Genomic DNA, 27,600 nt, shown 5'->3' with positions numbered 1-27,600 from the left:
CAAACCAAACCAGCAAACCAAAGCTTAGTGTTACATTACGACTGAACTGAAGACACACAGGAAGATGGGCGAGGAGAATGCCATGTCCCCTGCAGACAGCTAAAAACTTGGACCCTGAAGAGATGCTTTCCTAGAGAGAGGTGGCCAGAAGCTGCAGGAAATGTGCCTCCTTCATCCTGGGCTACACTGACTCATGGTCCTTGGGGAACAGTCTGAAACAAGCTGGCAAAGTGAGGCTGCCCTGTCACAGGGAGCAGGGACAGGCAGCTCAAATACTCCATTACTGTCAACAGTAAAAGATTCCTTACCTGAGAATAAGGAAAGCAAATTATACCGGGTAAGTTCTTTGAATAATAAAATGTTTGCTATTTTGAGTAAGGAAGTCAAAGAATGAGCTAATAGTTTTATCAGATTTATATATGTCATTATTTTGTCTCAGGGATAAACCCAATTAATTAATATTCAGGTTTGCCATAAAACTATTTTTTCCAATCCTTCTTCTGTATTAGAAACAAATAAACAAAAAAACAGGATTCAGCAATACATTTAAGCTAATTTTCTTTGGGTCACACATGGCCACCTCTGGTCACATCACAGTGACACTAGAGACCAGGAGGGGCTGGTAACTTATCCGACTAATTATGTTGTAAACGAATCAGGTTGCCAAACAAATAAAGTAATGTACAGACAGCTTGCCTTCATAATATGGAGGAGGAACTTTTATTAGGTAGGTAAAAGCAACGGATTTTAAAATGTAACAAAAATAACTGTATGTAATCCAAAAATTCCATTTAAAACACCATACAGAAAATAATCACATTATAATATGCACTTGTGCCACTTATAATTATTGTAATTCATTACATGTGTGGTTAGTACAATCAAAATCCAAGCCATTTTTCTTCAGTAAATCTAGTGTGATGTAAATGTAATCAAAAATTGATTATTGAGTCATTTTTGCCTTGACTGGTTTAAGGACTGGGAATTTTTCCTATTTTCCATGTATTTTAGGAAGCCTGTGTTCTGTATGTTTCCTGATGTTCCCTAAAGAGATGAACTCTTGCTGTTTAACCCTTGTCTAGCCTTTCTGTCTTAAAGCAGTCATATATTTGGAAAATGTTTTGTCTGTTTGTGATAGGGTCTCAGGTAGCCCAGGCTGGCTTTGAATTCACTCTGTAGCCCAGGCTAACTCTGAACTTTTCTTGACCCTCCCACCTCCCAGGTGCAAGGACCACAGACAAATGTCACCATGGCTGGCCTCTGACTTTGCTCTTTGGGGGAATTTCTCTTCTTTCCTCTCTTTTCTTGTCTCTGCCTATTATCCTACCATGAGGGACTCCTTCTCTGACTTTTCAGCCAGTTCCAAGAACAGTACTCAAGTCCTTACTACCTCAGAGTTAGGATTTTCTTCTATTTTTAATAAAAAAAAAATTTTAAGACAAGGTCTCATTATATAGCCTTGGCTAGCCTAGAACTCATTATGTAGACCAGGCTGGCCATGAACTTACAGAGATCAGCCTGCCTCTGCCTCCCAATTACTGGGATTAAAGCTGCGTATCACTACACTTTTCATTTCCTAAGACAGGTTTCTTTGGGTAACTTAATAAAATATTTGAAGAATTTTGCATGAAAACAAAGTAAGCATTTAAACATTTGATATTACACATACACAAAACAAAGCAATAAGTAATTAGTCACAGTTAACAAAAAGTAAAAGAAAGTATATTCACAATAAGGAGATAATATGGCCAGAAGACTCATATGGTTCAGGAGTGTATGTGTAGCAAAGCACTTGTAGTCATAGCCAGACTCAACTCTCACTAGATCCTTTCTTCAGGACACGCTTTTTATAAACATGTGTTCATTTTTTAGTACTTAGTTTTATGTTGAGATTTGAAGAAGAGCATCGTACTACACACTAGTTCTGAGATTAACAGAAATTTATTCACTATGGAGTCGTTGCGCTAAGTTCAGAAGAAAATAATGTATGATTTGTGGAAATCTACCACCGCTGAATAACAACGCTCCTCTCTTCAAGAGACTTAGAAAGAATCTGCGCTGACATCCACAGCATGTGCCCAGTGAGAACGGAAAACCAGTTACATTTCTGTAAGAGCTACATTACCTTGTTAAAGAACTGGCCTTGGGTTTTCTTTCTCGGTACCCATCTCTTTTTACTTACACTCTACAGATATTTTTAGTATCCTTTAAAATTACTTAACTACATTTCATAGTATATAAACTATAATTCTGGTTACTTTTAGAATGATATATTTTTGGAAATACATAATTATCTCCCTTTATAATGTATGTAAGCAGTCTAGCAAGCCCTATTGTACTATGAAGATACATGCCATAAAGTTTCATTTTAGTGTAGCTTTAATCATTGATGTCACATGACTTTTACAGTCACTTTTCTTTAGCAGATTTCCCGTAAGTATTGGGAGAGTCACCGTGAATCAGTTTTGTTACAACAAAGTGATTCCAAAGTGATCTTTATTGAGTTTTCTTGGATCTTTGCAACTGGAACTTTGGGGATGATGACGTTTGTCAGGAAGACAGAAAAGATGGTGCCACGTCAGATCTGATTTCCTGGGTCTGCACTTAAAGATTATCTGTTGAAGAATGATTCTTTCCCATGTCCTCTCCAAATTCAGATCTGTCACTTCTCCAGAGGCTTAGAAGGCCCTACTGCACCACTGCCACACAGAAAAAGACAAAACTCAAGAAAAATAGTATCACAAGTCAACTGCTCCACAAGACAACAACAACATGCTTAGGCTGTAATATAGCTTTGGCACAGAGTAGGGACCAGAGAACGGTTCCTAGAACTCAAGTTTACGCCCCAATGTAATGCACTGGGCCTCTCAAGCATAAAGTAGTATTACTGATGGGTCTCTTCGATACAGGCACCTTTGATTTTTATTATTCATAGGATTTAAGGAAGGATGGCTGCATCCATCAGTGTGATGGATGGGATGTCACTAGTGAGTGCAAAAGAAGTGCTCCCCTTCAAACAAGACAGCTTACAATGTGTTTCTGGCATACAGATGTTGTAATGTTCATGGTTTTACTCTGCAGCCATCACTCAACACTACTCTCTTCAAATAGCAGGTGTATACTCTGCAAATGAGAACCAAGTACACACATGGCCAGGATTAGTCCTAGGTCTGTAACTCTCCTAACCTGTCCCCTGGTATTGGGTAAAGTGATATTTTTGCAGGACTATTTTGCCCTAATATTAATATCCTAAAAATAAAGTCCCTTAAAATGTTTTTCTCACATTAGGGAACATAAGCATTTGAAAGGGAAAGTGATTTTCATAACCAGTCTGTTTTAAGTTTGCTTCACCGGAAACAGTGCTGTGGCTGTGCACACACGCTTGTGATACTGGCACTTGGGAAGCAGACAGGAGGGTCATAAGTTCAAGGCCAGGCTGGGCTACCTGAGGCCCTGTCTTCAAAACAAAACAAATCCCTAGCTCTATCTACTAACTTGATAGAGTGAAACTGTTGGTTTAAGGAGAAAACACAACAGTCTAAGTATGGCTTAAAGCCTTAGAGTATGTTTAACTCTAGACCTCTTTCAAATAGGTCATTACAGACTACTAAGCAAGAGAGAGAGAAAGGGGGAGAGAGAGAGAGAGAGAGAGAGAGAGAGAGAGAGAGAGAGAGAGAGAGAGAAGAGATTGATTCAGTGTGTAGCCCTGGCTGTTCTGCAACTCTGTAGACCAGGCTGGCCTTGAACTCAGTGGTCTGCACATGTCACCATGCCTAGCCTTTTTTTCTTTAAATGCAAAATTTCTTACACAAAATTATGAATATTCTTGGCTCTGAAAGGTCTTCTGTCACCTTGCTTGGGTGCTAGCCTTCCCTGATGATCAGCACATTGACACATTTGAATGAACCCAAGTACTGAATTGTATCTCCACATCACCTTTCAGTTATAATGGCCTTCCGCCCTCCAGTGTGGGCTTTGAGACAAAGAATATTATTACTAATTTGCCTCAGGGATTTAGTTCTCCTGACTATAAGGAAGTTAAAGATTTAAACTCAATGCTAACTTCAATGACTTTTGTGTAGGTATGTACATGTAATTGTAATAAGTTGGTTCAAAATTAGTATGGATTTACAAGTTGTTAATGTTCTTTGGTTAATTTCTACTTACCAACTGTCACGGACAGACATAAACATGGCTAAGTTTCATGTTTTTATTGACATCATATCCTTACCAAGTAATATGTCCTAGAGTTTGACAGAGAGCAGTGAAGAGCAGGCCACCTAAATGACTGTATTGGTGTTATCCACAGAACCTCCTCCACTGTTCTTTTACTTAAAAGACGGTGCAGACTGTTCTCCTTAAAGCATTACTTAACTACCTTTGTCTTTAGTGCTCCTAGACTGGGGTGACTAAGAGCTGTCACTTCTTGGGGTCATCTCTCACTTCTTTTGCAATAAGACTGCCTTTGAGGAGTTTGCCTGGAAATCTACAGATACGTTCACAGATGGGACTATCCACTGTAACACTGACCAGCTTTTGTTTATAAGCAGATTCCTTTAGCAAAGCAACAGTACTATACCGGGGTGTGTGTGTGTGTGTGTGTGGGGGGGGGTGTTGTTTGCTGGCCAAAGGAAAAATGAGTTTTCCACATCTATGAAGGCAAAAAGGAAACTAGTTATTCTGTTATCTTGCTCTTTTCTCGGGGAGATTTGCTCAAGTAATCTGACTTGTTCAGCTCATTAGTTCCATAACCGATCTGAGGAATTCGAGGCATGTGGAGACATTAACAGAGTTGAGAAAGGGAAACCCCAGACACAGACATGTAAACTCCGAACCTAAACTTTCAGCTTTCAACTCATTGTTGGGCCCCCAAAGGAAGTAACCATCCTGCCACATTTTTTAAGTGTAAATGAAGCAAGATCAAACACATCCCTCGGTGTGTCACATTTATGTCTGAAACAACTCATTTAATGACTCGTGACAATCAAGTGTGGCTTTCTACGCTCAGACTCTCCCTCATATTTTTCCTGAGGTCCCACTAGTTCCAGCCACCTTACCAGGCACCGATGACAGACGACCAAGGAGCACAGCCTCACGTGATCCTAAGTGTCCTATGCTGAAAGGCACTTCTTTGTAGACGGAGTGGAACGTCATGATTATGGGCAAGAATGTAGCTAAAGGCGAAGAGTCAAGTTCAAACCCCAGGTCTAATGTATACAGTTTGTGTGCTTTAGGGGAAAGTTTGTCTGGTCCTTAGTCCCCATCTGGAAAGTTTGTATACTTACCTCAAAAGGGATGAAGCTTAATTAAAACTATGCATGCAAAACGCCTGAGTATACAGTACTGAAGCAATGGACGCTGGCTTTCCTAATCTGGGGTGTAAACGTCAAATGCTTAACAAGGATGGTGTCACTTAAAAGCTTCCTAGCGCCCATGCTAGCAGTCCTATTTTTATGGAGCCACACAGCTAGCTACCAAGCCCCAAGGACAGGATTCTACAAACAGGCTCCCCCTACCTGCCACTACTCTGCAATCCTAGTTAATGGTAGAGAATTTTCCAATTTTATCATTGGAAAGCACTTGGGAGAGAGGATGGTGAACACATTTGAGGAACTGATCAAAACAGATCAATAGGATTAGGGGTGGGGGCTCGCTTGCTTGTTTTCTTTCCCTTCCTTCCTTCCTTCCTTTCTTTTTTCTTTCTTTTCCTTTTTTTTTTTTTTTTTTTTTTTTTGAGAATTTCTCTGTATAGCTCTGCCTGTCCTCAGAGATCTGTCTTATCTGCCTTTTCTTTCAAACAACTTGTGACAGGTTATCATATAGTCCAGGCTGGCCTTGGGTTCTTAATGCTCCTGGTTTAACTTTCCACATGCCATGTTTATAAGTATGTACCATCAGACCCAGCTCTTAAGTTGTGATAAACCCAGTTCAAATCAGGTATATCAAATTTTAAACTTTTCAGCTATATGTACACGTACACGTTCTGGTCTCCCCCCCCCCCCCGCCCCCCAGGGTTTCTCTGTATAGCCCTGACTGTCCTGGAACTCACTCTGTAGACCAGGCTGGCCTCGAACTCAGAAATCTGCCTGCCTCTGCCTCCCTGCTGGGATTAAAGGCGTGTGCTACCATGCCCGGCTCCTGGTCTTTTTTTTTGGCACTGATTTATCTTTTGTTAGTGACAGGTTTCACTTTTCAATATTAAAACTATTACCCTAGCTCTTAGGAAGATTTTTCAGAGATCTAGATACTATAGAGCTTTAATGATATAAAATGAATATTGCTTAACCAGTGAGAAAGCTACCACCGCCTACCACCAGGCTCTCTGGGGCAGATCCTTGGCATGTTCATAACCACTGTCCTGTTGGGTATTTCACAGTCACAGTTGGGTTAGCGTAGTCAAATGACTTGGAAGCCTATACCTCCCAGTTCAACTTCCATATATTGGTGTATGCTCAAATTTACACTGTTTTTGTTTTTCTGAGACAGTTTCTCTGTGTGTAGCCCTGGCTGCTTCCTGAGTGCTGGAATTACAGGGGTGCACCACCACACCTAGCCTTATATTCATATTTTTGCTTCAAAATGAATCATGGATTTTCAAGCCCATTATTGTCCTGTCTTAACAAGCTGTATTCATTAGTATCTTTAATTTTTCTGAGACAAGGTCTTACTATGTAAAGACCAACAAAGCCTTGAACTCAAGTGGTAACCCTGACCCTAGTCTAGCCTCTTTGCATGTTGGAATTACAGGTATAAACTACCACTCAGTTTAAATCTCTTACCAGTGCCCTCTGGAATCCTTTCTTCTAATTAATTTCTTGCTCAGAGTCAAACTGTTGATTGCTTTATATTAATTAACATTTACTAGATAACATGTTATCCACGTGGATTTCTCTGAAAATTTTCACTTTAAAAATATGGAAAATTAGCTGGGCATAGTGGTGCACTGTTGCAGTCCCAGCACTCCCAAAGGAGGGCTAAAAGAACCAAGGCTTCCATCCCAAAGTTTCCTGAGCTATAAATCAAGACCCTGACTCAAAAAAACAAAGAACCTGAATGCTTTAGCTCACACCTTTACAACTGTGGAAGCTGAGGCAGAGGTCAATCAGCATGATCTTGGGTTGGGAGTCATAAGCCAAGGGAAAAAGATAGAAGAGGGGAAAGGGGGAGAAGAAGGGAAAAGGGGGGGGAAGACGTTGAGTCCTAGTCTTTTGCTGTCTTGTTTCTACCTCTGAGGTCCAGTCTTTACGAAAAAAATATCTATCCACGTCGTAGTGTCGACCTTGTTAGAGATGGATTATTTCTCTAGGGTGTTTGCTGTTTCCAGAAGGGAAACTCCTGCACATAGCTCAGGAGAGAATGGCCGCCTAGCATGTTGAAGCTCCGGGTTTGATCTGGACCACCAAGGGAAAAAGATCCAGTTAAGACTGTTCATTGTTTATTAAGAAATTGCAGAAATGGGCCTTCAAATGAAAAGTGTCACAGATAGAGGGAAAAGATGCTATGCTTCGCTGGTTTCTCTTTTCCTCTCCAGATCTGAAAATCTGGATCCTAAATGTGTATGAAGCATCAAAGTCAGAAGCAGCAGGCAAATTCCATTCCAGCCTTGACAAGGCAAGAGGAGAGGCAATATGCAAAGGAGGTGGTGGAACTTTTCTGGACCCTCCCAGGAAGGAAGGTGAGAGGGAGCCATGCAAGGGAGAGGAAGCAGTGGCTGTTTTTCATTCACCTTAATTTTACAAGCTAAGCAATTTTCCCTGAGCCCTGTCTTGCATGATGCTTGGAGAGACCTGTGCTACCCTGTGGCTTACTTCCCCAAACCATGTGGACTATGTAGGAATGGAACAGACATCATCATCAAACATACCGTTCTGAAGCAAGTGTCATAGCTGGGTAAAGCTAGATTACGTTTCTACATTTGCTTGCTAAATTGTTGTTAGCACACACTAAAACACTAAAGTAAGCCTCTCTAATGAAAAAGAGGATTCCTCCCTTTCCTTTCCTTCCTTTTCTGTGGGAAAGCCTTTTCAACAGAAATTCTGACAGGAAAAGTGACCACAAGAAAATGTGGGACTGGAGAGATGGCTCAGTGGTTAACAGCACTGACTGCTCTTCCAAAGGTCCAGAGTACAAATCCCAGCAACCACATGGTAGCTCACAACCATTCATAATGAAATCTGACTCCCTCTTCTGGAGTGTCTGAAGACAGCTACAGTGTACTTACATGTAATAAATAAATCATAAAAAAAAAAAAGAAACTTGGGTCCCTTCAGACATAATTTGAACATTTCGTGTGCATCTGTCTCCTCTCTCCTTACACTACTCTTTGATGTCTGGCTTTGTTAGAGAAGTTATCAGGTTCTTACTAGTAATCTAAACACACATCTCATATTTCATTTTCAGTTTTAAGTGTTTGTTAAACCATTATATCCAAAACATTTTAAAATGAACTTTTCCAGCTTTTTCCGTTAAGTATATACCCTTTGCTTGGGGGAGGGGGGCGTTGCGCAAAAACAAAACAAAAGCTGCTCAAGAGCCCATTTGTGTTTTGTGCTTCTTCTCCCGGTCATGGCTAACTCTGTCCCGGGCTCTGCGCTTCCCATCTGTTGTCCCTAGTGCTTCAGCACGCGCCCACAGATCTCTGTGCTCACCCTGGACTGTCTACTCACCCTGCGCTAGCCAACATGTCTCTCCCTTCTCTTGGCAACTTGTGCTTTTATGCAAATAGCATGAGAAAATAATTTGCATATCTTAAAAAAATACCATGAGAGCAAATAGCAATGCTTTTAAACTGTGGTCCACAATCAAAGCCTTACTTTTCACTACAGATGCTAACTAAAATCCCTTTCAGTATTAAGAAGGGTGCTCCCAGTAATTCACATTAAAAGGCGGTCTATTCCATAGATGTGTTTATTGGTGGGTTATCTGCCAGTGTTTTAGTTCACATGTAATTGATAGAGACAGACCCTGTCAGCAACTAACAATATGATTACTTTACCTGAAAAGTAGAAGCTGTGTCCGTTCATATGCTGTCATTATTTTATAGTCCTCAAATCTTGTATCTTTTACAGAAAATGATATAGAACGCATAGTAATAAACTGCAATTTGCCACACACGTTTTCTCCAAATCTTAGTGTAACACAACACACTTTTGTGCACTCTACTTTTATAGAACAACCAGATTTATAATTGATTTCTTTATTTTATTAAGTTTATCAATATACATGGCAGCTTTTTCAAATCTCAGTTCCAAAGTAATTTTAAAGATGAAAAATCATTTTTCTTTAGATGTCATATTCCTAAAGAGCTATTAAAGTCTATTTATAAACAAAATAATTGATAAACTAACACACTTTAGAAATCAGAATATTTTTAAATTAAAATATTTTAATGAATACAAGATGTCTTTTTTAATTAACTATCATAGTTAAATTCATTATCACAAAACAAAATGGCTTATCCCCACTAATTTCTCAAGTGAGGGAAAGTCATTGGGATTTACACTTAATATAAGTTTTAAATGTGATTATTAAATGATAACATTTATCAATTATAGGAAATGTTCATTTATAGGAGTTTCCTTAGGTCCATCAATCTCAGGCCAAGATTGAGCCCATGTCAACCTTAAAGGTTAGATTCAGTGCACCTCACTTGCCTAATAAGTTTGTCAATTTAAGAATATAGATTTCATTTATGAGGGAGAATAGTAGCCACCCCACTATACAACTGACAAAAAGCCCCCCCCAAAACAAAACCACCAACAAAACCCCCCAAAAACCCAAAAAGCAAAAAACAAAAAAGTTAAAAATGAATAGGATAGTTTTAAATAATTATTTTTAAATTCTTTAAAAATTTAAGCAGGAGTGGTCAATAATCTTGGGTTTAAAATTTCATAGGATAACCTTAAAATGAAAGTACATAGAAACAGCAAAGTCATTATCTTATTAAAAAAAAAAAAACAAAAAAACCCAAAAACTGTTTTAATAGTTATTGAAGGGATAATAGCCACTTACAGTCTACAACGAGAAGTAATTTTAATTAAGAAAACTAGGAACAAAGAATGCTCTCAAAAGCAACGAAAATGATAAACATTTAATGCCTAAAATAGACTTAAGATCCTAAACAAAAACGTTCAAAGTAAAAGGGCCTTGAAAATTTCCCCCACACTCGTTATAAAATCAGTTCTAAATAGCTCATAGCCTTTTTGCTTTGGTGTTCTGCCTACCAACTAAACATCTGTACAGTAGAAACCCATCAGGTTCTTTTCAAATGCTTGGCATTATAATGTGATCTCATATCCTTCCTCAAATTAAACTTTGCTCCACATATTCCACACGTGTACAGATGGACATCCATATGCTGCTCCAGTTGTTCATTATTTGGGAATATCTGAAAGCAGACCTGGCATATAGTCTCCCCACCAGACAAGTGCGAGATCATATGCCGTACATGGTCATGTTTTCGGAAGTTTCCTTGATCACAAATGGAACAGACATACCTGGCCATGCCTTTGTGCATATCATTGTGCAGACGCAACTGGCGCTCTCTTAAAAACTGCTTTCCACATGTCTGACAAACAAACTGCTTTTCTTTAGTATGCACAGTATAGTGCTCTCTCAAATGACAGCGCTGATAAAATCCTTTTCCACACAGATTACAGAAATGCTTTCTTCTGTGATCTCTTTCATTTTCTTCCATGATGGCACCCTTGAACATATCTTGGTCTAGGCAGCTAGACATATGTTCGACCACTAAATTTTCAGTTTCAAAACGCTGGCCACAATTAGGACATCGAAAAGGACAGGCAGAATGTTTAAATAACTGCTTTTTCTGGATACTGTTTATTTGGTAATGGTTGTCTCTGAAATCATCCAGCATTTCAACAAACATGTCTCTTATCTCAGACTGCTCGTCAGGGTTCTCTTCCATGTCCATTTTCTCGTCAGCGTTCCCTAGCCCATTCATTGTCAGATCCTGGGGTTCTCCGCACCTCTGAGCATGTTCCTGAAGCTGTCTGCCCTTGACAAGTATCTGTCCACATTTACCACATGCACAGATATTTTCAATGTGCTTGGCTAAGTAATGAGACGACAGGTCCTCCTCAGTTATTGTGAGTCCACACAGCTCACAGGACGCGTTCTCTGTGTCCTCTTGTATGGGGCTGGTGTTAATCGGGGGTCTCATGTTCTCTAAGCCACCTCTTTCATCCACGCTGATGGACATACGAGGTTTTAGGGTTTTCCTACCACTTTTTTTAATGCCGACATCTTCCTCAACATAGTATCTATAAAATGGCTCCTCGGGTTCATCTTCCAATTCATCATTGTCGGTGGACTCGTTGCAGTCTTTCTCAGTAACTTTAATAATGTTGAAGTCTTTCATGTCATCTGCAGGGATATCTTCTGGCTCCATCTTGATGATAATTCGTTTTGTCTCAGTAGCTCTGCTTTTCTCCTCACCAGCTATCCCAGCCTCCACGGTGCTTTTCCTGCTTCCAGTGGTCGAGGCTGAATCATCAGGCGCCTGGTTGGCGTCTTCTCTGTATTTGTCTGTCTGTGCAGAAAATGTTTTAGAAGAATCCTTTTCACCAAGTTCAGCTTTGATGTTACTATCTTTTCCATCTCTAATATCTACGATTCGGTGGTAAGCTCTTGTCGTGTTTTGGTATGAGTGTCTGTTGGTACAGGTCAGCACATGTTCATCTAGTAACTTTTCACAGCTGAAGCCAAACCCACAACTATCACAGGTAAAGCTCCGTCCAAAGCGTCTCGACACACGTTCTTTTGGAGTAGATAATTTGGACACAGAACTTTTTTTACACACATCAAACAGTGGCTCGGGAAAATTTGCCAACTGCAAAGATTCTTCCTCAGGTTCCCTGTTATGCGGCGTATTCACCGTTGAACTGGGCTCTGCACACCACCTGTTGGCTTCATTGCCATTTCTAGCCACTGTGTCTTCATACATTCTCACCCCAAAAATCATCTTGCTGTTCTGTCTGCTGGAGGCAGAAGACGAACATTTTGAACTAGAACAGTCTGCGTCCTGTATATCTTCCAAGCAGTCAGGAACATTGTACAGCTGGAGGTAGTTCATTGCCACTTTGAACTGCTCGAAACTGGAAGGAGCGGTCATAATCTTTCCTAAATACATGAACTGCAAAATGAGATCAAAGCACTCAGCACTTATCTTCATGTTGCTGAGGTTCAGTTGTGCAGTACTGTGCTGATGGTTCATAAAAAACATCCTAAAGTAGGAGCTACAGGCAGCCAGGACGGCTTTGTGTGCTTGGAAGTAGATGTCGTCGATCGCGATACAGCAGTCACAGAGAAAGCCCCACTCTCTTTGGTTGTTGAGCTGCTGCAGGACATAGCTGCTGTGGCTGGGCTTTGCCATCTTCTGCTGACTCGACCTATGTAAAACAAAACGTACCGGTTAGGCAGCAGGAAGGCACTTCCAAAGGGACCCTTGGGCATGACTTTTGACTTGTGTACCTTTGCTATGACAGTCAAAGCATGGTTTTCTACTAAGTCTGAAGATGAAAATACCTAGTCATCTATTCAGTTTTCTCATACTGAACAAAAAAGGAATCAGAAGCAAAAGCTGTAATTTTTTAAAAATTAAAAACAAATCCAAACCCAAGACCCCTCAGTTGGTGGAGTGCTTGTCTGAGAAAGCATAAGGGCCAGGCCCTGACGCGTCTGGGGTGCTGGGACAGTCTTTAGTCCCTTATAGCCACATTCAGGAGGCAGAGGCAGGCAGGTCTCTATGAGTTCCAGACCAACCTGGTCTACAGAGTAAGTTCCAGGCTAGGCAAGGCAACTCAGTGAGACCCTGTATCCACATAAACGAATGAGGAAGCATGAGGACCACCAGAAACATACATTTTTACAAAGCTGGGCATGGGACAGACCCGTGAGACCTGCTGCAACCGGCTAGCCTACTTGGGAAGCTCTAAGCCAACAAGAAACCCTGTCTCAAAAAACCAAGGTAGACAGCACCCAAGAACAACACCCGAGGCTGACCGCTGGCCTCCACTGCATACACACACACCACACACCCAACCCAATACCCGGGGCTGACCGCTGGCCTCCACTGCATACACACACATCACATACCCAACCCAATACCCGGGGCTGACCGCTGGCCTCCACTGCATACACACACATCACACACTCAACCCAACACCCGGGGCTGACCGCTGGCCTCCACTGCATACACACACACCACACACCCAACCCAATACCCGGGGCTGACCGCTGGCCTCCACTGCATACACACACCACACACCCAACCTAACACCCGAGGCTGACCGCTGGCCTCCACTGCATACACACACACCACACACCCAACCCAGTCACATGCCTGAGCCTCTGTACAAAAATGAACATATACACACTAAATAACTGTTTTCATCCTAGAGGGAAGACACATAATAAATCTGAAAGAGACCAAATATTAATTCAAAAGATACAAACGACAAAAGTAAATCAAAGAAAGCCTTCTGAGTGATTTGATAGTAAGGAACTGATGCTTGTTTTAAAAGTGCAATATGGGCCTTTTTTTTTTCTTACTGTGCTAAAACTCTTCCCTTTTCAAATTCACTTTGGGCTTTTAACAATTCTTTCATGTGTATATGCATGTGCTCCATACACATCCAGGAGCCGATGGAAGCCAGAGAGGGCACTGGAGTTCCTTGGGACTGGAGTTCCAGGCAGATGAAAGTGCCTCTGAGTGCTGAGAACCCAACCAGGGTCATGTCCAAGAGCAGTAAGCCATTAACTGCTGAGCCATCTCTCCAGCCCCTACTGTGGGTCTCCCTCCAAGCCCCCAAACCTGGAACCTTACAGAGGACCCACATTTGGTTCCCAGTACTACATGGCAACTAACAACCATCTGTAACTCCAGTTCCTGGGGAGTCAAAGCCCTTTCAGGTCTCCATGGGCAGTGCACACATGTGGTGCATAAACATAAACACAGACGAAATTCCAACACACATAAACTAAAATAAATAAAAAAATTAAATAAAAAGGTTCTATGAAAGAACCTGCTGGGCTTGGTGTGAGATAAGTCCCTAGCACTTGGGAAGATCTCTGTGAATCCCCGGACAGCCAGGGATATATAGTGAGACTCTGTCTCAAAAAACAGAAAACAAACATTATTAGGTTATATAGAAATTACACCAATAGTTTGTAGTTAGAATACATCTTTCATTATTCACCATGTAGTTAAGGGGGAAAGAAGCAATGAATATTTGGGAAGACAGTATCTATCTACCTTTATAGTGTAAATTTCCTCCTTCAGTTAAAAAACTTTGCTTCAGCTGGGCGTGGTGGCACACACCTTTAATCCCAGCACTTGGGAGGCAGAGGCAGGCGGGTTTCTGAGTCTGAGGCCAGCCTGGTCTACAGAATGGGTTCCAGGACAGCCAGGGCTATACAGAGAAACCCTGTCTCGGAAAAACCAAAATAAAATAAAATAAAATAAAATAATAAAAAAATTTTGCTTCAAGGCTGGAGAAGTGGCTCAGCAGTTAAGAGCACTGGCTACTCTTCCAGAGGTCCGAGGTTCAATTCCCACTACCCACATAGAAGCTTACACCTGCCTAAATTTCTAGTTCTTGGGCTTCTGACATCCTCACACAGACATAAATGCAGACAAAACACCAATGAACATAAAAAATAAAAAAGCAAACAAACAAACAAACAAAAACCCCAAAACAAAACCCTGCAGACTTACAACAGTGAGTCCTTATAGACCAGGCATATTCTTTACTTTATGGTAGTTTAACTCAAGTAGTAACATAGTACGTGCACCTCTCTGTAACTCTTCAACACTGATGGACAGTATAATTATTAACATAGTGAGTTAATTTTGGGTAAGGGGGAAAATTTAAAATCCTAAAGGTTCAATTATATTAAGGTGTACACAGTTGGACCCTGTTTTTTGTTTTGTTTTGTAAATGTGTGTTTTAAAGGGGCATAAAAAAAACCCAAAAGTTTTCCAAATTTTAGTCTCAAATTTTAATCTGTACCCATAAAACTTAAAACAAAACAAACAAACAAACAAAAAATCAAATCCAGCAGACTGGAGAGATATCAGTGGGTTTTTTAGAGGTCCTGCTCTTCCAGAGGTCCTGAGTTCAACTCCCAGTAACCACATGATAGTTCACAACCATCTGTAATGGGATCCAATACCCTTTTCTGGTGTGTCTGAGAACTGCTACAGTGTACTCATATACATAAAAATAATTAGTTTAAAAAACAAACAAACAATCCCAACAACCATAACAAGTTGTTGAGTGAGATAAAATATTCATTCTCCTATTTATTTTTTCTTTTTTTGAGACAAGGTTTCTCTATGTAGCCCTGGCTATTCTGGAACTTGCTAGGTAGACCAGGCTGGCCTTGAACTCACAGATACTCCTACCTTGATACTCTACCTCTCTCTCCAGAGTGCTGGAGAGTGCCAATATGTAGCTCTAAAACCTTTCTATCTCTGTAATGGTAATAAAGAAAATGCCAAATCCACTTATTTCTCCTTGCTTTTATCTTTCCTCACAGATCAACTATAGATCACGTACCCTGTTGTTCATACTTCCATGCTATATACAGGCCCACATTGTCCCCCTTCCTATTCCTTTCCCTACCTAAATGTGTCAGTTTCCTAGGAAGAGATGGAGCCTGTGAAACAGAGAAGCCATGTGGCTTCCAGAAGCCAAATCAAGTGTCTCAATAAGGTAATAAATTTCAAACCCATGTCTCTGATGTCCACAGCTAAACTGAGAACGTGCCTAGGACAAAAGCAGTACGTGTTTAAAGACATCATTTATGTTATCCCTAAGAGTTAATTACACTAAGCTTGGCCCACCAGACTTTAAAATACACTGATAAAGAAGCCTGGAGAGATGGCCTAGGAGTTAAGAGCACTTGTTACTGCTGTAGAAGACCCAGGGTCCGCTCCCAGCACCTGTGTGGTGCCTCACAGCCATCCATGACTCCATGGAATGTAATGCTCTCTTCTGGCTGCCCAATGCACTAGGAAGGCATGTGTGCAGTCACATGTGGGCAACTCACTGATACTCATAAAACTAAAGAAGCCTTAAAACGTGTAAAAACAAAAATATATTGATAAGTGAAGGTGCAGAAACAAACTAAGTTACAGCTAGAATTATATAAAACAGGGGCTGGAGAGATGGCTCAGTGGTTAAGAGCACTGACTGCTCTTCCAGAGGTCTTGAGTTCAATTCCCAGCAACCACATGGTGACTCACAACCATCTGTAATGGGATATGATGCCCTCTTCTGGGGAGTCTGAAGACAGCAACAGTGTACTCACATACATAAAAATAAATCTTTAAAAAAATGATTATCTAAAACAAATCTATACAGTAATACAACCAAATGCAGAGGTAAGAAAGTATCCAACCTCACTGGCCCAAGCCCGTCCTAAGAAGAGTGAGATTTTGGAGTCACAGCTATTCCACCGTAGGATTCACAGGAAGACTTAATAAAAAACAAAGAGAAACAAGCAAAAAGGATCAAAGCGTTAAACTTTCTAGTAGTAACGGTTATTGGAAACTGAAAGAAACCAGAGTGGAGCCTAGCGATGCCCACACAGAACAGGGATGAAACTGAGTGGGGCAAGCACGGGGTGGGGAGTGGGGGGAGGTGCCACCCGGCTCTCCCATTGTGCAACCTGCTTACAGTCATTTGCCCCAGTAGTAAGGTGGGAACAACAACAATGACTCCAATAACAAGCACAAAGAATCACATAACTAATATGTAAAGCGTGGCGTTGGCCATGTAATAATGACTGGAAACAGTACCGGCTGCGGTGGCAATGCACCAGGAGGTAAATCTAACTAGATAAGTTTCCTTCCAAGTAAAAGAAACGACAGAGTCAAAAAACTCCAAGACCCTTCTTAGCTAAATGAAAAACACTGATTCGGCCACTAACAAAAATGAATACAAATACACAGAAAGCCAATTACATAGGTGTGAAGCTATAACCGCTTCTCATACTCTGCGTTAGGCAAGCAAGCACTCCTCCAACCAGCACAGCCTTGAAAGCACTCTGATGCACGTTTATTCACTCAGTAAATCAGACACTGTATGCACCACTGAAACCAGCAAGGGCACAGGCATCCCAAAGCCCAAGGACACATGGAGAAGTTTTCTTCCCTAGATAAGGATTCCACAGGAAGGGCCGGCTCGAAAGCAGGCAGCGTGCCCTGGAGAACAGGAACCTAGTCCAAGGGCAGGTGTAAACCCCTTGTGTCTGTGGCAATCCTGTCAGCCCACCCAGCCGGGAGACACAGAAAGTAGCTGGGTGTGGTGGCACATTCCTTCAATTCTAGTGCTTGGGAGGAAAAAATAAGAGGGTCCTTCCGTTTCAGAGCGGCCTAGTCTGTAGGGAGGGAGGTCTAAGGCAGCAAGCTCCACCCCCACTCCCGCAAAGAAACTGTATTAAGCATTTACTTTTATTAAACAGTTCCACTCAAATTCTAAGAAGTTTTCTTTCGAGTTCTTTCTTTATGACTTATAAAACTGTTGGGACTAGGAAGACAGATGGCTCAGTGACTAAGAGCCCTTGTTGCTCTTACAGAGGACCTGGACTCAATTCCTAGCACTCACATGGCGATTCACAACTGCCTGTAACTCCAGTTCTAGGGGCTCTGATGCCCTCTTCAGACCTCAGTGGGCAACAGGCACACATGTATCCAACATACACAGAGGGAAAACACTCATGCACACAAAATAATAAAATAAACAGATCCCAAGGAAACATTCCTGAGTGTGACTTTAATCCCATTACTGGGAGGCAGATGGCAAAATTCATGAGTTCCAGACAAGGGCCTAGTCTACAAGGTGAGTTCCAGGCCAGTCAAGGGCTACACAGTGAGACCCTGCTTTGTTTTGTCAAACAAACAAACAACAACAAAGTCACCAGAATTTAGTAAGCTTTATATTATGTAGCTTATCATGAAGTCTTTTTTTAAAGGAATTATTTTATGTATATGAGTGCACTGTCGCTGTCTTCAGACACACCAGAAGAGTGCATCAGATCTCATTACAGATGGTTGTGAGCCACCATGTGGTTGCTGGGAATTGAACTCAGGACCTCTGCAAGAGCAGTCAGTGCTCTTATCCACTGAGCCATCATCTCTCCAGCCATCAAGAAGTTTATTTACATAAACAGAGTCCTTATATTTTACCTGCTCTGATTTTTGTGATTAAAATCTGTTACTATTTGTTTGCATTACCAGCTATCACTGGAAGAACATGTTTATCAGAGCTGTCAGTTGGGCTGGGACAGAAAGTCAAACCCTCAACTGTCACTCAAAGGTCTGATACCCAGGTCAGTCCCAGCATTAAGGAGGCAGAGAGCCAGTGCATCTTACACTACAACTGAAATTTACTTTGAAAATGTTTACCAGCTTATTTTAAATGTCAAAATGCTCAAGAAACTCATCAGCTGTAGTAAGCAATTCAGACAGCCATAAACCTATAGAGAACAGATCTTAATCTAAGTTCAAGAGTCTTATCTCATAAAAATCAAACATCTAGGACTGTTAAACATTATATCAGGATGTAGCTAACTGAGGTAAAATAGGTGCTGGGACTATAGACAAGTATTCCTATGTACTTCAGATGGCACTAAAACTGTCTTGGTACTTTCTAGTGTGGTCTTCGGCAAAGATCATCAACTAAGGACTGGGTACGGGTCCTGAATTCAGGCGCCACTGCTTAAGTGCTGAGCATGTTCCCTGAGGATGCTATGGAAGCTTTGGGTTTTTCTTTTTTTTCCTTTTTCAAGGCAGGGCCTCACATAGCCTAAGCTGTCCTCAAACTCTATTTGTAGTAGAGAATGACCTTGAACTTCTCATCATCTTACTTCTGCGCCCCCTCCCCCCCAGCTCTAGAATTACAGCCCTGCACCACTATGCCTGGTTTACTAAGTGCTTGCTACAGAACCCAGGACTTCCCGCATGCTGGGTAAGCACATTTGTCAACAAGCTATACCCCCAGGCTTGTAGAACCTATTTTTTAGTAAATTTCTTACTGACATAGTAAAATTTAAGGAATGATTTTTCTCTGTGGATAAATGTCTTAAATGGTAATTAACAGGTTTGGCCTGATTATATGATAAGGGTGTGTAAATACATTCATAGAGTAGTGGTGGCATGTACCTTTAATCACAGCACTTCCACACCACAGGGCTACACAGCGAAAGAGAAAAGAGGTATTTGTGACAATAACCAGCTTAGAGATTCCGCAAGATAAAAGGTTTTTAATCATTTAAGTGACAAACACAAAAATTATTCACTATTTAAACCAGGCGTTCTGGCTAGCTATTAAATTCAGTAGTTAGTACAGGAAGTTCTGAATTTATAATTGGATAATGTTCCAAAACTTATTTTTAAGTTATTTGGAACCTGAAACACACATTCCCATAGAAACAATGCTATAAATGGTGGCTCGATTTTGTGCTCACACCCAAAAGTCTGTTAAAGCCACCATGTGCCCTGTATGAGTCTTAACGATGCTGGGGTATGCTGTGTCATTAGCACTCACCACTGTAAGGAGCAGTATAGTACAGTAATGTCCACTGTACGGAGCCCTCAAGGACAGGGACAATGCTTAAAGGCCTTAGTGTTCTTGTGGTCAGCAGTCTTCCTACATGGCTGGCACTTAAAGTGAAAGGAAAAGAAAGAAAAGTCCTGGAAACAGCCACTACTAGACATGGGGTGCCGGTTCTAGCTGCTCAGTAACTCCCAGGAACCTTTGCAGCCCTTGAATCCTACTTCTCAACCATCAGAGCAGAACAGTCACATTCAGGCAAGGACTCCTGCACTGACGAGCAACAACAGTGCTTCTGGCAATCTAACTGTTAAAAGTTAGTGTCATCATACTCAACACAACAGAAAGCAAACCCAGGCTTTGAGACAGTGGCCGTCAGCCTTCCTACTGCCACGACCCTTGAATACAGTTCCCATGCTGGGGTGATGCCCAGCTATATAGTTATTCTGTTGCTACTGTTATGAATCAACGTAAATATCGGATTTGCAGGATATCTGTGACCCCCGTGAAAGAGTCGTTCAACACCCTATCCCACCCCAGCCCCAATGGGGTCCAAACCCGCAGGTTGAGAAACACTGCTCTAAGAAGTTAAACAACATGCGTACTGACATCTGATTTCAGTGGCCCTAAGGGTCAGACCTGGGTCTCTATCCTCCTACTCTAGGCTCCTCTGGTCACCAGCAGCGCCTGTGACTGCACCACCTGACTTCACCTCACCAACAGGCCCTGCCCAATGCAGGAACTGTTCACACTTATGCAAAACTCAGGCTGCCGCTCTTTGGCTAGTCTGTTTCTGTTCCCCTGGCCAAGCCAACAGCTGTCATGGTGATCCGCTGTCCGCCATTTTAATCTCCGATAGGCTGTGAAACATCTACATAATTTACCTCTTTGAGGCCCTTTGTTATGTACTATGTGGAAGGTAACCAAATTGTCTTTTGGCTTCATGGCAGGTCAATGGATAATAAATGTTCCCAACTTAACATGGATGAGCCATTTCTGTAGTTCAACTGGATCCCGTGTCTAGATAGAAATGGAATTCATCCACACAGCAGGCAGAGGGAAGAAAATGGGGTTCTGAACTCTGCTTCCTCTCTGGTGTAAGAGGAAAGGTATTTTACATATCCATTTTTAACCTTCTATACCAGAAGCAGTGTAGCTATTTCCTGAACACTAGAGGGCAGTGTAGGCACCTCTGCCCTAAATGCTGCCACAGCACCACGTTGGTCCCCCCCAGCACATGGCATTGGTATTGTTTGTTTTGTAGTACTTTTACTTATTCTAAAGCTCTGTGAACTCACGCCTGTCTGCCGCAATTGTTAACAACGGAAGGCAAGCCGTTTTAGAACTTAAGTATTCAGTCTAAGCTGCCGCATGGCCTGCCACATTGATTGTTTGCTTCCCCTCTCAGCAGTGCCTGTAAGTCCAATGAAGAATACTGTTTCCAGTTCTGCAGCTCCCAGGGCTATCTGTTACCTCTAACCCAAACTGAGAATGGGTCTCTCTCTATGTATATTCTGCTAGCCTCTAGAGATCAGCCTGCCTCTGCCTCCAAGTGCTAGAATCAAAAAGGAGTGTGCTACCATGGACATTAAAAGTCCAAAATTTTATCTAACTGAAGTAAATAAACTAAAACCAACAAAAAGTTCCAGTAAGAAAAGATCCATTCTAAACATAATTCCATTTCTAAGCCTTAAATCTCTTAAGATTCCCCCATCTCAAACCCGTGCAAAGTGAAAGCCTTCCTTACTTCATACACACCATTCCCTTGCTGAGAACCATCTTTGGAGACCCTTTCCTGATTTAGGAGGAGGCAGACACCTCTTTTCTGTGCAGCAAAAGTCTGCCCATGAGCCACAGGGAGACAAGAGATGGGTCATCTGCACTGGAGGTCCTATGGTCCTTGAAATGAAGGTGTTGTATCAGGCATTATTACAACCCCTAGCTTCTACTAGTTGCTTGACGTTTAATTGATATTTAATGTGTTTTTCCAAGGAATAAATGTTGAACTGAGCAAGTTAGATTTTGCTCACCAGTTTTTGCTTTATGGCTGTCACTGAAACTTTTATACAGTTGTCAGCTTATAGGGTCTCTTTCAGACATTAGTGAACAGATTCTTAAAACGAACGCCCTGAGATAGGCTTTTAATTATCTATATTTTGTGAATGAAGAAAACATGCGCAGTAGTTAACTACCCATCTTATAAGCAGAAGCTGGGACTGAAACCCTAACTCGATTCAAAATGCTGAGTTTCAGTTTCAGTAACTCAGACTCCACGTTCTGGGTATGATTATTCAGTGAGGCGCCCCTCTGGAACATTCTAAGCCTCCCACAGTCACTCTTTCCATCACAGTATAAGCTCTCAGCATTCTTGCTGTCTTATCTTGCAGGCTCACAGAACACACCCCTTCCCCATCTCCTTTCCCATCTGCTGACCACCATGCCCACCCCACGGCTGGCAATTTCAAGTAGGGAGGAGTTCTTCAGCTAGCTCTTAAAAGGGCAACATGCACCTCACACAGGAAACTAACAGAAAATATAATTAGCAATTTATTATTTAATATTTACTTTTTATTTTTATTTATTTTTTTGGTGACAGGGTCTCACTATGTAGCTGGCTGGAACTGTGTATACTAAGCTGGCCTCGAACCTACAGAAATCCACTTGCTTTTACCTTCTAAGTGCTGGGATTAAAATCATGCACCCCACACACTGCTATTCTTTAAATTTTTAAAAAAGATTTTTATTTTATGCGTGAGTACACCACCATTGCTCTCTTGAGACACACTAGAAAAGGGCACCAGACCCCACAACAGATGATTGTGAGCCACCATGTGGTTGCTGGGAACTGAACTCAGGACCTCTGGAAGAGCAAGCAGCCAGTGCTCTTAACCACTGAGCCATCTCTCCAGCCCTATTCTTTAATACCCATCATTATAGTTTGCAGTGCTGGAGGCTGAGCATAGGGCCTCAGGCATGACAGGCAAGCACTCTCCTACTAAGTCATATACCTCCAAGCCTTCAAATATGATTGAGAACAAGTTATATTCACATAGTAGTGTTTTCAAAATGCATATCACCCCCCCCCAAAAAAAAAAACCCCAGCAGTTGGTGACACATGCCTTTGATCCCAGCACTTGGGAGACAGAGACAGATGGATCTCTGTGAGCTCCAGGACAGCCAATGCTATACAGAGAGACCCCCATCTCTCTGCATAGCAGCATGTCCTCCTCAACACCTTCAAGTAACCACTGTGATTACATCTGTCCCTGCTAGCTGGCAGCTTTACTAGGGAATCGACTTCACAGCTCATTCACCTTGACTACACCAGGCTAAGTAGCTTTGTAATGACTATACAGGACAAAACATCAGTATACTTAGAAATCCACCTTAAATATGTAAGCTGCCAAATGTGGGTGGAATTCAGACACTTCCCCATCCCCCACTGCCAGGCCTTCCCACACCATAACTTAAAACAACTCTCCTTAATGCCCACCGTTCCTCGAATTTCCTTCCCATCATGTCAGTCAGTCTCTCCCTCTCTCCCTCTCTCTCTCTCCCTCTCTCCCTCTCAGCTTTGGGTGCTGATCGATCATGAGGAACCCACACCATCACAAGGCCTGTACAGGGATGTCTTGGCAGCGGTCTCTGTGGCAAGTGTACCTACTCATTCCCAATGATGAGCTAAGCTCTCTCCACTGGAAGGGTTTGTTTTAATGAGTGTAGTCTGCATAAAGCAATCGGATAAGAGATTGCAAATCTGCTAAGAGTGAGAAGAAGCCCACCAAGATGAACCGCATGAGGTCTAACCTAAGCATACAAACTTTCCCATGTTACTAAGTTATAGAGTATGACGTCAGCTCGATGCAATGCCCCCCCACCACCACCACATACACACATCTGGGAATTCTCATCAATCTGAGTTATGAGAAGAAAGCATGAGCCTGTGAAGGGGCACAGGCCAGGGTGAGGCACACACAGTAAGATGCTCCAATGCTGCCTTCACGGTTTTAAACAAGGAATTGATTGTTCGCCCTGATTACCTCTGGGGAGTGGGAGTCGGAGTGACTTTCAGTTTTGTATTTTATGTACTGTAGTATAGTCTGAACTTTTATAAAGAGCATCCGCTTTTATCATTGAAAAGGTATTTCCACGCTGAGAAAAACAGGCATAAATAACTTAACTAGGCTCACATGAAAAGATGAATGAACAGCAGAGCATTTTCATTATTTTATCACCAGAGGCACTACCACAAGAAACTATCAAAAAATACTTCAGAGACCTAAGTGAACGCCAAGCACACGTTTTACATATTTAACCCTCCCAAGACAAGAGACCGCAGCCTAAAAACATTAAGTTTTCTGCATTCTAACACAACCCCCCCCCCCCCTTTTAGGCAAAGTCTGTGACCTGTCTAGAGAAGAACAGGCCTTTAAAAAAAAAATAAAATAAAAAATAAGGCAGTAACATTTTTTTTTCCTGAATGGTGTTACAAGGAACACTGGGCACTTTGAAAAGGCCCCCAATTGTAGCCGAAACTGACAAAAGTGGAGGGAGGAATGTGGAGGAATGAGGAAGCAGAAGGTACAAACATTTGGCAGCTACCATGACATAGAAACACACAGTCCTGAGCAGGACCGGCAGCACAAGCCTGTAATCCTAGCACTGTGGAGGCAGAAGCAGGCACATCCCTCAAGAGGTTGAGGCCAGCTTGGTCTACAAGAGTGAGACCCTGCTTCACAAAAACAAAAACCCCACCACGTCAGAAGGCTGGGGTGGAGGTGCAGGCCCGTTATCCCACCACTGGGTGAGAGGTTGAAGCAGGAGGACGGAAAGCTAAGGCTGGCCCCAGGCCAAACAGTGAGAATCTAGCTTTAAAATACAAAACAAAACAAAAAAACCCATAAAACAGCCATCAAGGTGGTCCATGCTTTTAATCCTGACATCCAGGAGGCAGAGACAGGTGTATTTCTGCCTTTGAGGCCAGCCTGGCCTACAGAGTGAGTTCCAGGATAGCCAGGGATAGACTGAAAAACACTTGTCTAGAAACACCAAAAACCAACTTACAAGGTCAGGAAGCTGTGCTCATGGCCTGGTTAAAATGGGTTCTTTCCTGACAACGACGCAGCAGCAGTGGTGCAAACCAGCAGGCATAATGTTAGGAACTGGAAGAACACAGGCAGCTGGAAAGACTGCTCAACCAGGTCTACTCAACAGCATGAAAACTGAGGCTTTGGGTTTTTTAATTTTAATTTCTAATGATGTGTATGTGGGGGGGAAGGGGTGTGCACATGAGTACAGCTGTTCTAGAGTCCAGAGCTCCCTGGAAATGAAGTTACAGGTAGTTGTGAGCTGCCTGGGATGGGTGCTGGGAGTCAAACTTACTTCTTCTGGAGGGAAAGCAAGTGCCCTTCACCCCTGAGCTCTCTCCAGCCCTGAGTTTTGTTTTTTTTTTTTTTTTTTTTTGAAAAAAGGGCCTTGTTATGTATGCCAGGTCCAGGTTAGCCTCAAACTCTTGATCCAACCTCTTGAAGTGCTGGGATTATAGACATGCACAACCACACCCTATAAAACTTGCTGTCAATGGAGAAATTCTGGTGTTAAAATGAGTGCAAGTGGCTGGAACACAGCACTGTACCGCAGAACTTCTAAGTATTAACCTTTGGAAAGGCACTGCACCTCATCTGCGTTAGGTCCGCCTGTTTCTTTAAGAGGAAGAAACCTCATGTAGTTACCAATGCCACTCAGTATTACTGAGACTTTAGGGGGTAACAACAGCAAGTGATTCAAAAGGGAAGTTTTACAGTTCTGGGCAACTGACCATCCATCCATCCATCCATCATTTGGTCTTCAGCCTCTTGTACCTTCATTCTTTCCAGATCATATCCATTTGAGGTGAGAAAATTCCAGAGAACCTATTTTATACCTTATAAAAACCATGGTTGCTTTAAAGCAGTCCTAAGAACTACATCGATTTTCCCAATCGACTTCAGGGTGCCTCAAACTTCGGCTCAAGAAATTCTAAGTGGTCTTGGAAAGCCTCAGAACAAGCCTATCACCCCAGAATTTAGGATTTCCTGAGGCAGGAGAATTAAATCCAAGCGATCCTGGGCTACCTAGCCAGACCTTGTCTCAAAACGGGTGTGTGTGTGTGTGGGGGGGGGGGGGGTGCTTGGAACGCTTTGTGGATTCCAGTGTCAAAGGGGAAAATGTTGCCGCAGCGATACATACTGTACGGAAATACAGTCTGACCAGTGGAGAATCTACATGTACCGTCACAGCGACACTCGATTTGGGAACATGATCACACACATACAAAACCCTACCCCCAGAAAACAAGGACTTTCATTAACCTGTTCTAGACGCGTCCGAGTTGGAAAATGTCTTGTCAAGCCCTCAGATCACGTGGACGAGTGGCTAAGGTGGAAAGGGAGCCTGGGAGCGGCGGCTGAGCCCAGGTCCACGCCTGCACGCTTCAGCAGCAAGGACTCCAGATCGCCACCCAACTAGCTCACCGCCTCCACCAGAACTTCTACTTGTAAGCGCCCACCACTGGAGGCAAAAAGCACTTTCTTCTCGGGACTCGAGGGGGGGGGGATCTCGTACACAGAAAACCCCCCAACCCCCCGAGACCTACCACTTTGGACCCGAACAAAAAGCGTGTGTGCTGAGGAGCGGGGGTGGGAAAAAGCGAAGCAGGAATCCGCGCGGCCCAGCCGCCTCCTCCCTCGGAGCGCGCCCAAGTCTGCGGCCTCCGGCTCCGGGACGCTCCCCTCCCACCGGCCGCCCAGCCGCAGCTGGAAGTTAGCGAAGCGCGCTCTGGGCCCGTCAATCAAGCGCGGCCTCCCGCCTCCACCTCCCCTCCCCCCCAGCACAAAATAAAATAAAGGGAAAAGAAGTAATTTGGGAAGTCGTCTGGAGAGGGGATTCGTCCGGAACCCGGAGAGGCCGCGCGCACCGGACTGACGGCAGGCCCCGAGCAAAGCCGCTCGGCAGACCCCCGCCACCGGCTCCTCGCCGCGCGCTTTCCACGCTCCGGCTCCCCGCACCGGTCGGTGCCGCCTCGGCCACGCACTCCGCCAGGCCCGTGGCCCAGCTTCGGCCAAAGTTGCTCAAATGGCCCCGACGACTGGCAGCTACTCACCGGGCGCGGTGGGACGCGCGGCTGCGGAGGTTTTATGGAGTTGAGGGCAGCGGAGCCGCGGGGAAGGCGGGCGGAGGCGAGGGGCCGCGGGCTGCAGTTGACGGCGCGCGGCGCTCGGCTGGGCTGCGCCGAGACACTCCGGGCTCTGCCAGGGACTGCGCTGCAACAAAGGACTTCCGCTGCCGCACAGCCGCGCCTGCCGCACCGCACTGAGCCGGCCCCGCTTACGCGGCGACTCCGGGTCTGCCCACCAGTTCGCGGCGGCGTCCGCCAGCCTTCCCCTCCCTCTCGCCCGCCCACCCACTCCGCCGCTGGCGGCTAGGGGCACCCGCGGTCGCCTGTTGGTTGCAACAAGTTTCTGCGTCGGGCCGGGGAGGCTGGCACTGCCCGCAGCGCGGGCGCCCGGGCGGCGGCGGCTGGAGCAGCACTGTAGCCCCTCTCCCCCGAGTCGGCTTGGCCCTCCTCCTGTTTGCACAGCTGGACGCCACTGGGATCCTCCCGACTCCCTCGGGGCTGGATGCCGATCGCCCTCTACCCAGATGTCAGACCCCTGTCCCGCAGGGCCCCGCAGTTGGACCCGCCCCCGCGCTCCACCCTGGACGCCTGGGGGTGGGGGGAACTGACACTCTCGTCCCGTCCAGCCTAAAGCCTGTCCGCTCGGGGTCCCCCGTGTCCCCCGACTCCTCTTCGCGTGGGCCCGCCGGCCTCGGGCCTGAGTCACTTTCCCCGCCATGCCCCGCCCGGCCCGCCTGGCTCCCGCCGCATGTGGCCGCCTGCCCCGCGTCCTCGTCCCCCTCCCGCGCCAGACGCCGGTGCATCCTTGCTCGTCCCCACCCAGGGCCGAGGGGGCACCCGTGCTTTTTTTTTTTTTTTTTTTTT

At 43.7% G+C, this 27,600-nt stretch overlaps 1 protein-coding gene across 3 annotated transcripts; it reads right to left on the bottom strand.

Moving 5' to 3' along the window:
* Positions 1–862: 862 nt before the first annotated feature.
* Positions 863–27,008, bottom strand: Zbtb1 (zinc finger and BTB domain containing 1). 3 transcript variants are annotated; one of them, XM_029484798.2, is made up of 3 exons: positions 26,722–27,008; positions 10,497–12,410; positions 863–2,699 (listed from the first exon to the last, which is right to left on the bottom strand). In XM_029484798.2, the coding sequence occupies exons 2-3, from the start codon at positions 12,392–12,394 to the stop codon at positions 2,663–2,665; spliced, it is 1,935 nt and encodes a 644-aa protein (XP_029340658.1). In that variant the 5' UTR covers positions 12,395–12,410; positions 26,722–27,008; the 3' UTR covers positions 863–2,662. The 3 variants fall into 3 exon arrangements, with proteins under 3 accessions (XP_029340658.1, XP_021034804.1, XP_029340657.1); XM_021179145.3 differs by lacking the exon at positions 863–2,699 and having other exon boundaries at positions 10,060–12,410; XM_029484797.2 differs by lacking the exons at positions 863–2,699; positions 26,722–27,008 and adding an exon at positions 25,931–26,432 and having other exon boundaries at positions 10,060–12,410.
* Between the last annotated feature and the right edge of the window lie 592 nt (positions 27,009–27,600).

The sequence above is a fragment of the Mus caroli genome, unplaced genomic scaffold, assembly GCF_978045245.1.
Source record: "Mus caroli unplaced genomic scaffold, Mus_caroli_1 scaffold_14, whole genome shotgun sequence".
Taxonomy (NCBI): domain Eukaryota; kingdom Metazoa; phylum Chordata; class Mammalia; order Rodentia; family Muridae; genus Mus; species Mus caroli.
The sequence above is the reverse complement of the archived record's forward strand: the minus strand, read 5'-3'. Positions and strand labels throughout refer to the sequence as shown.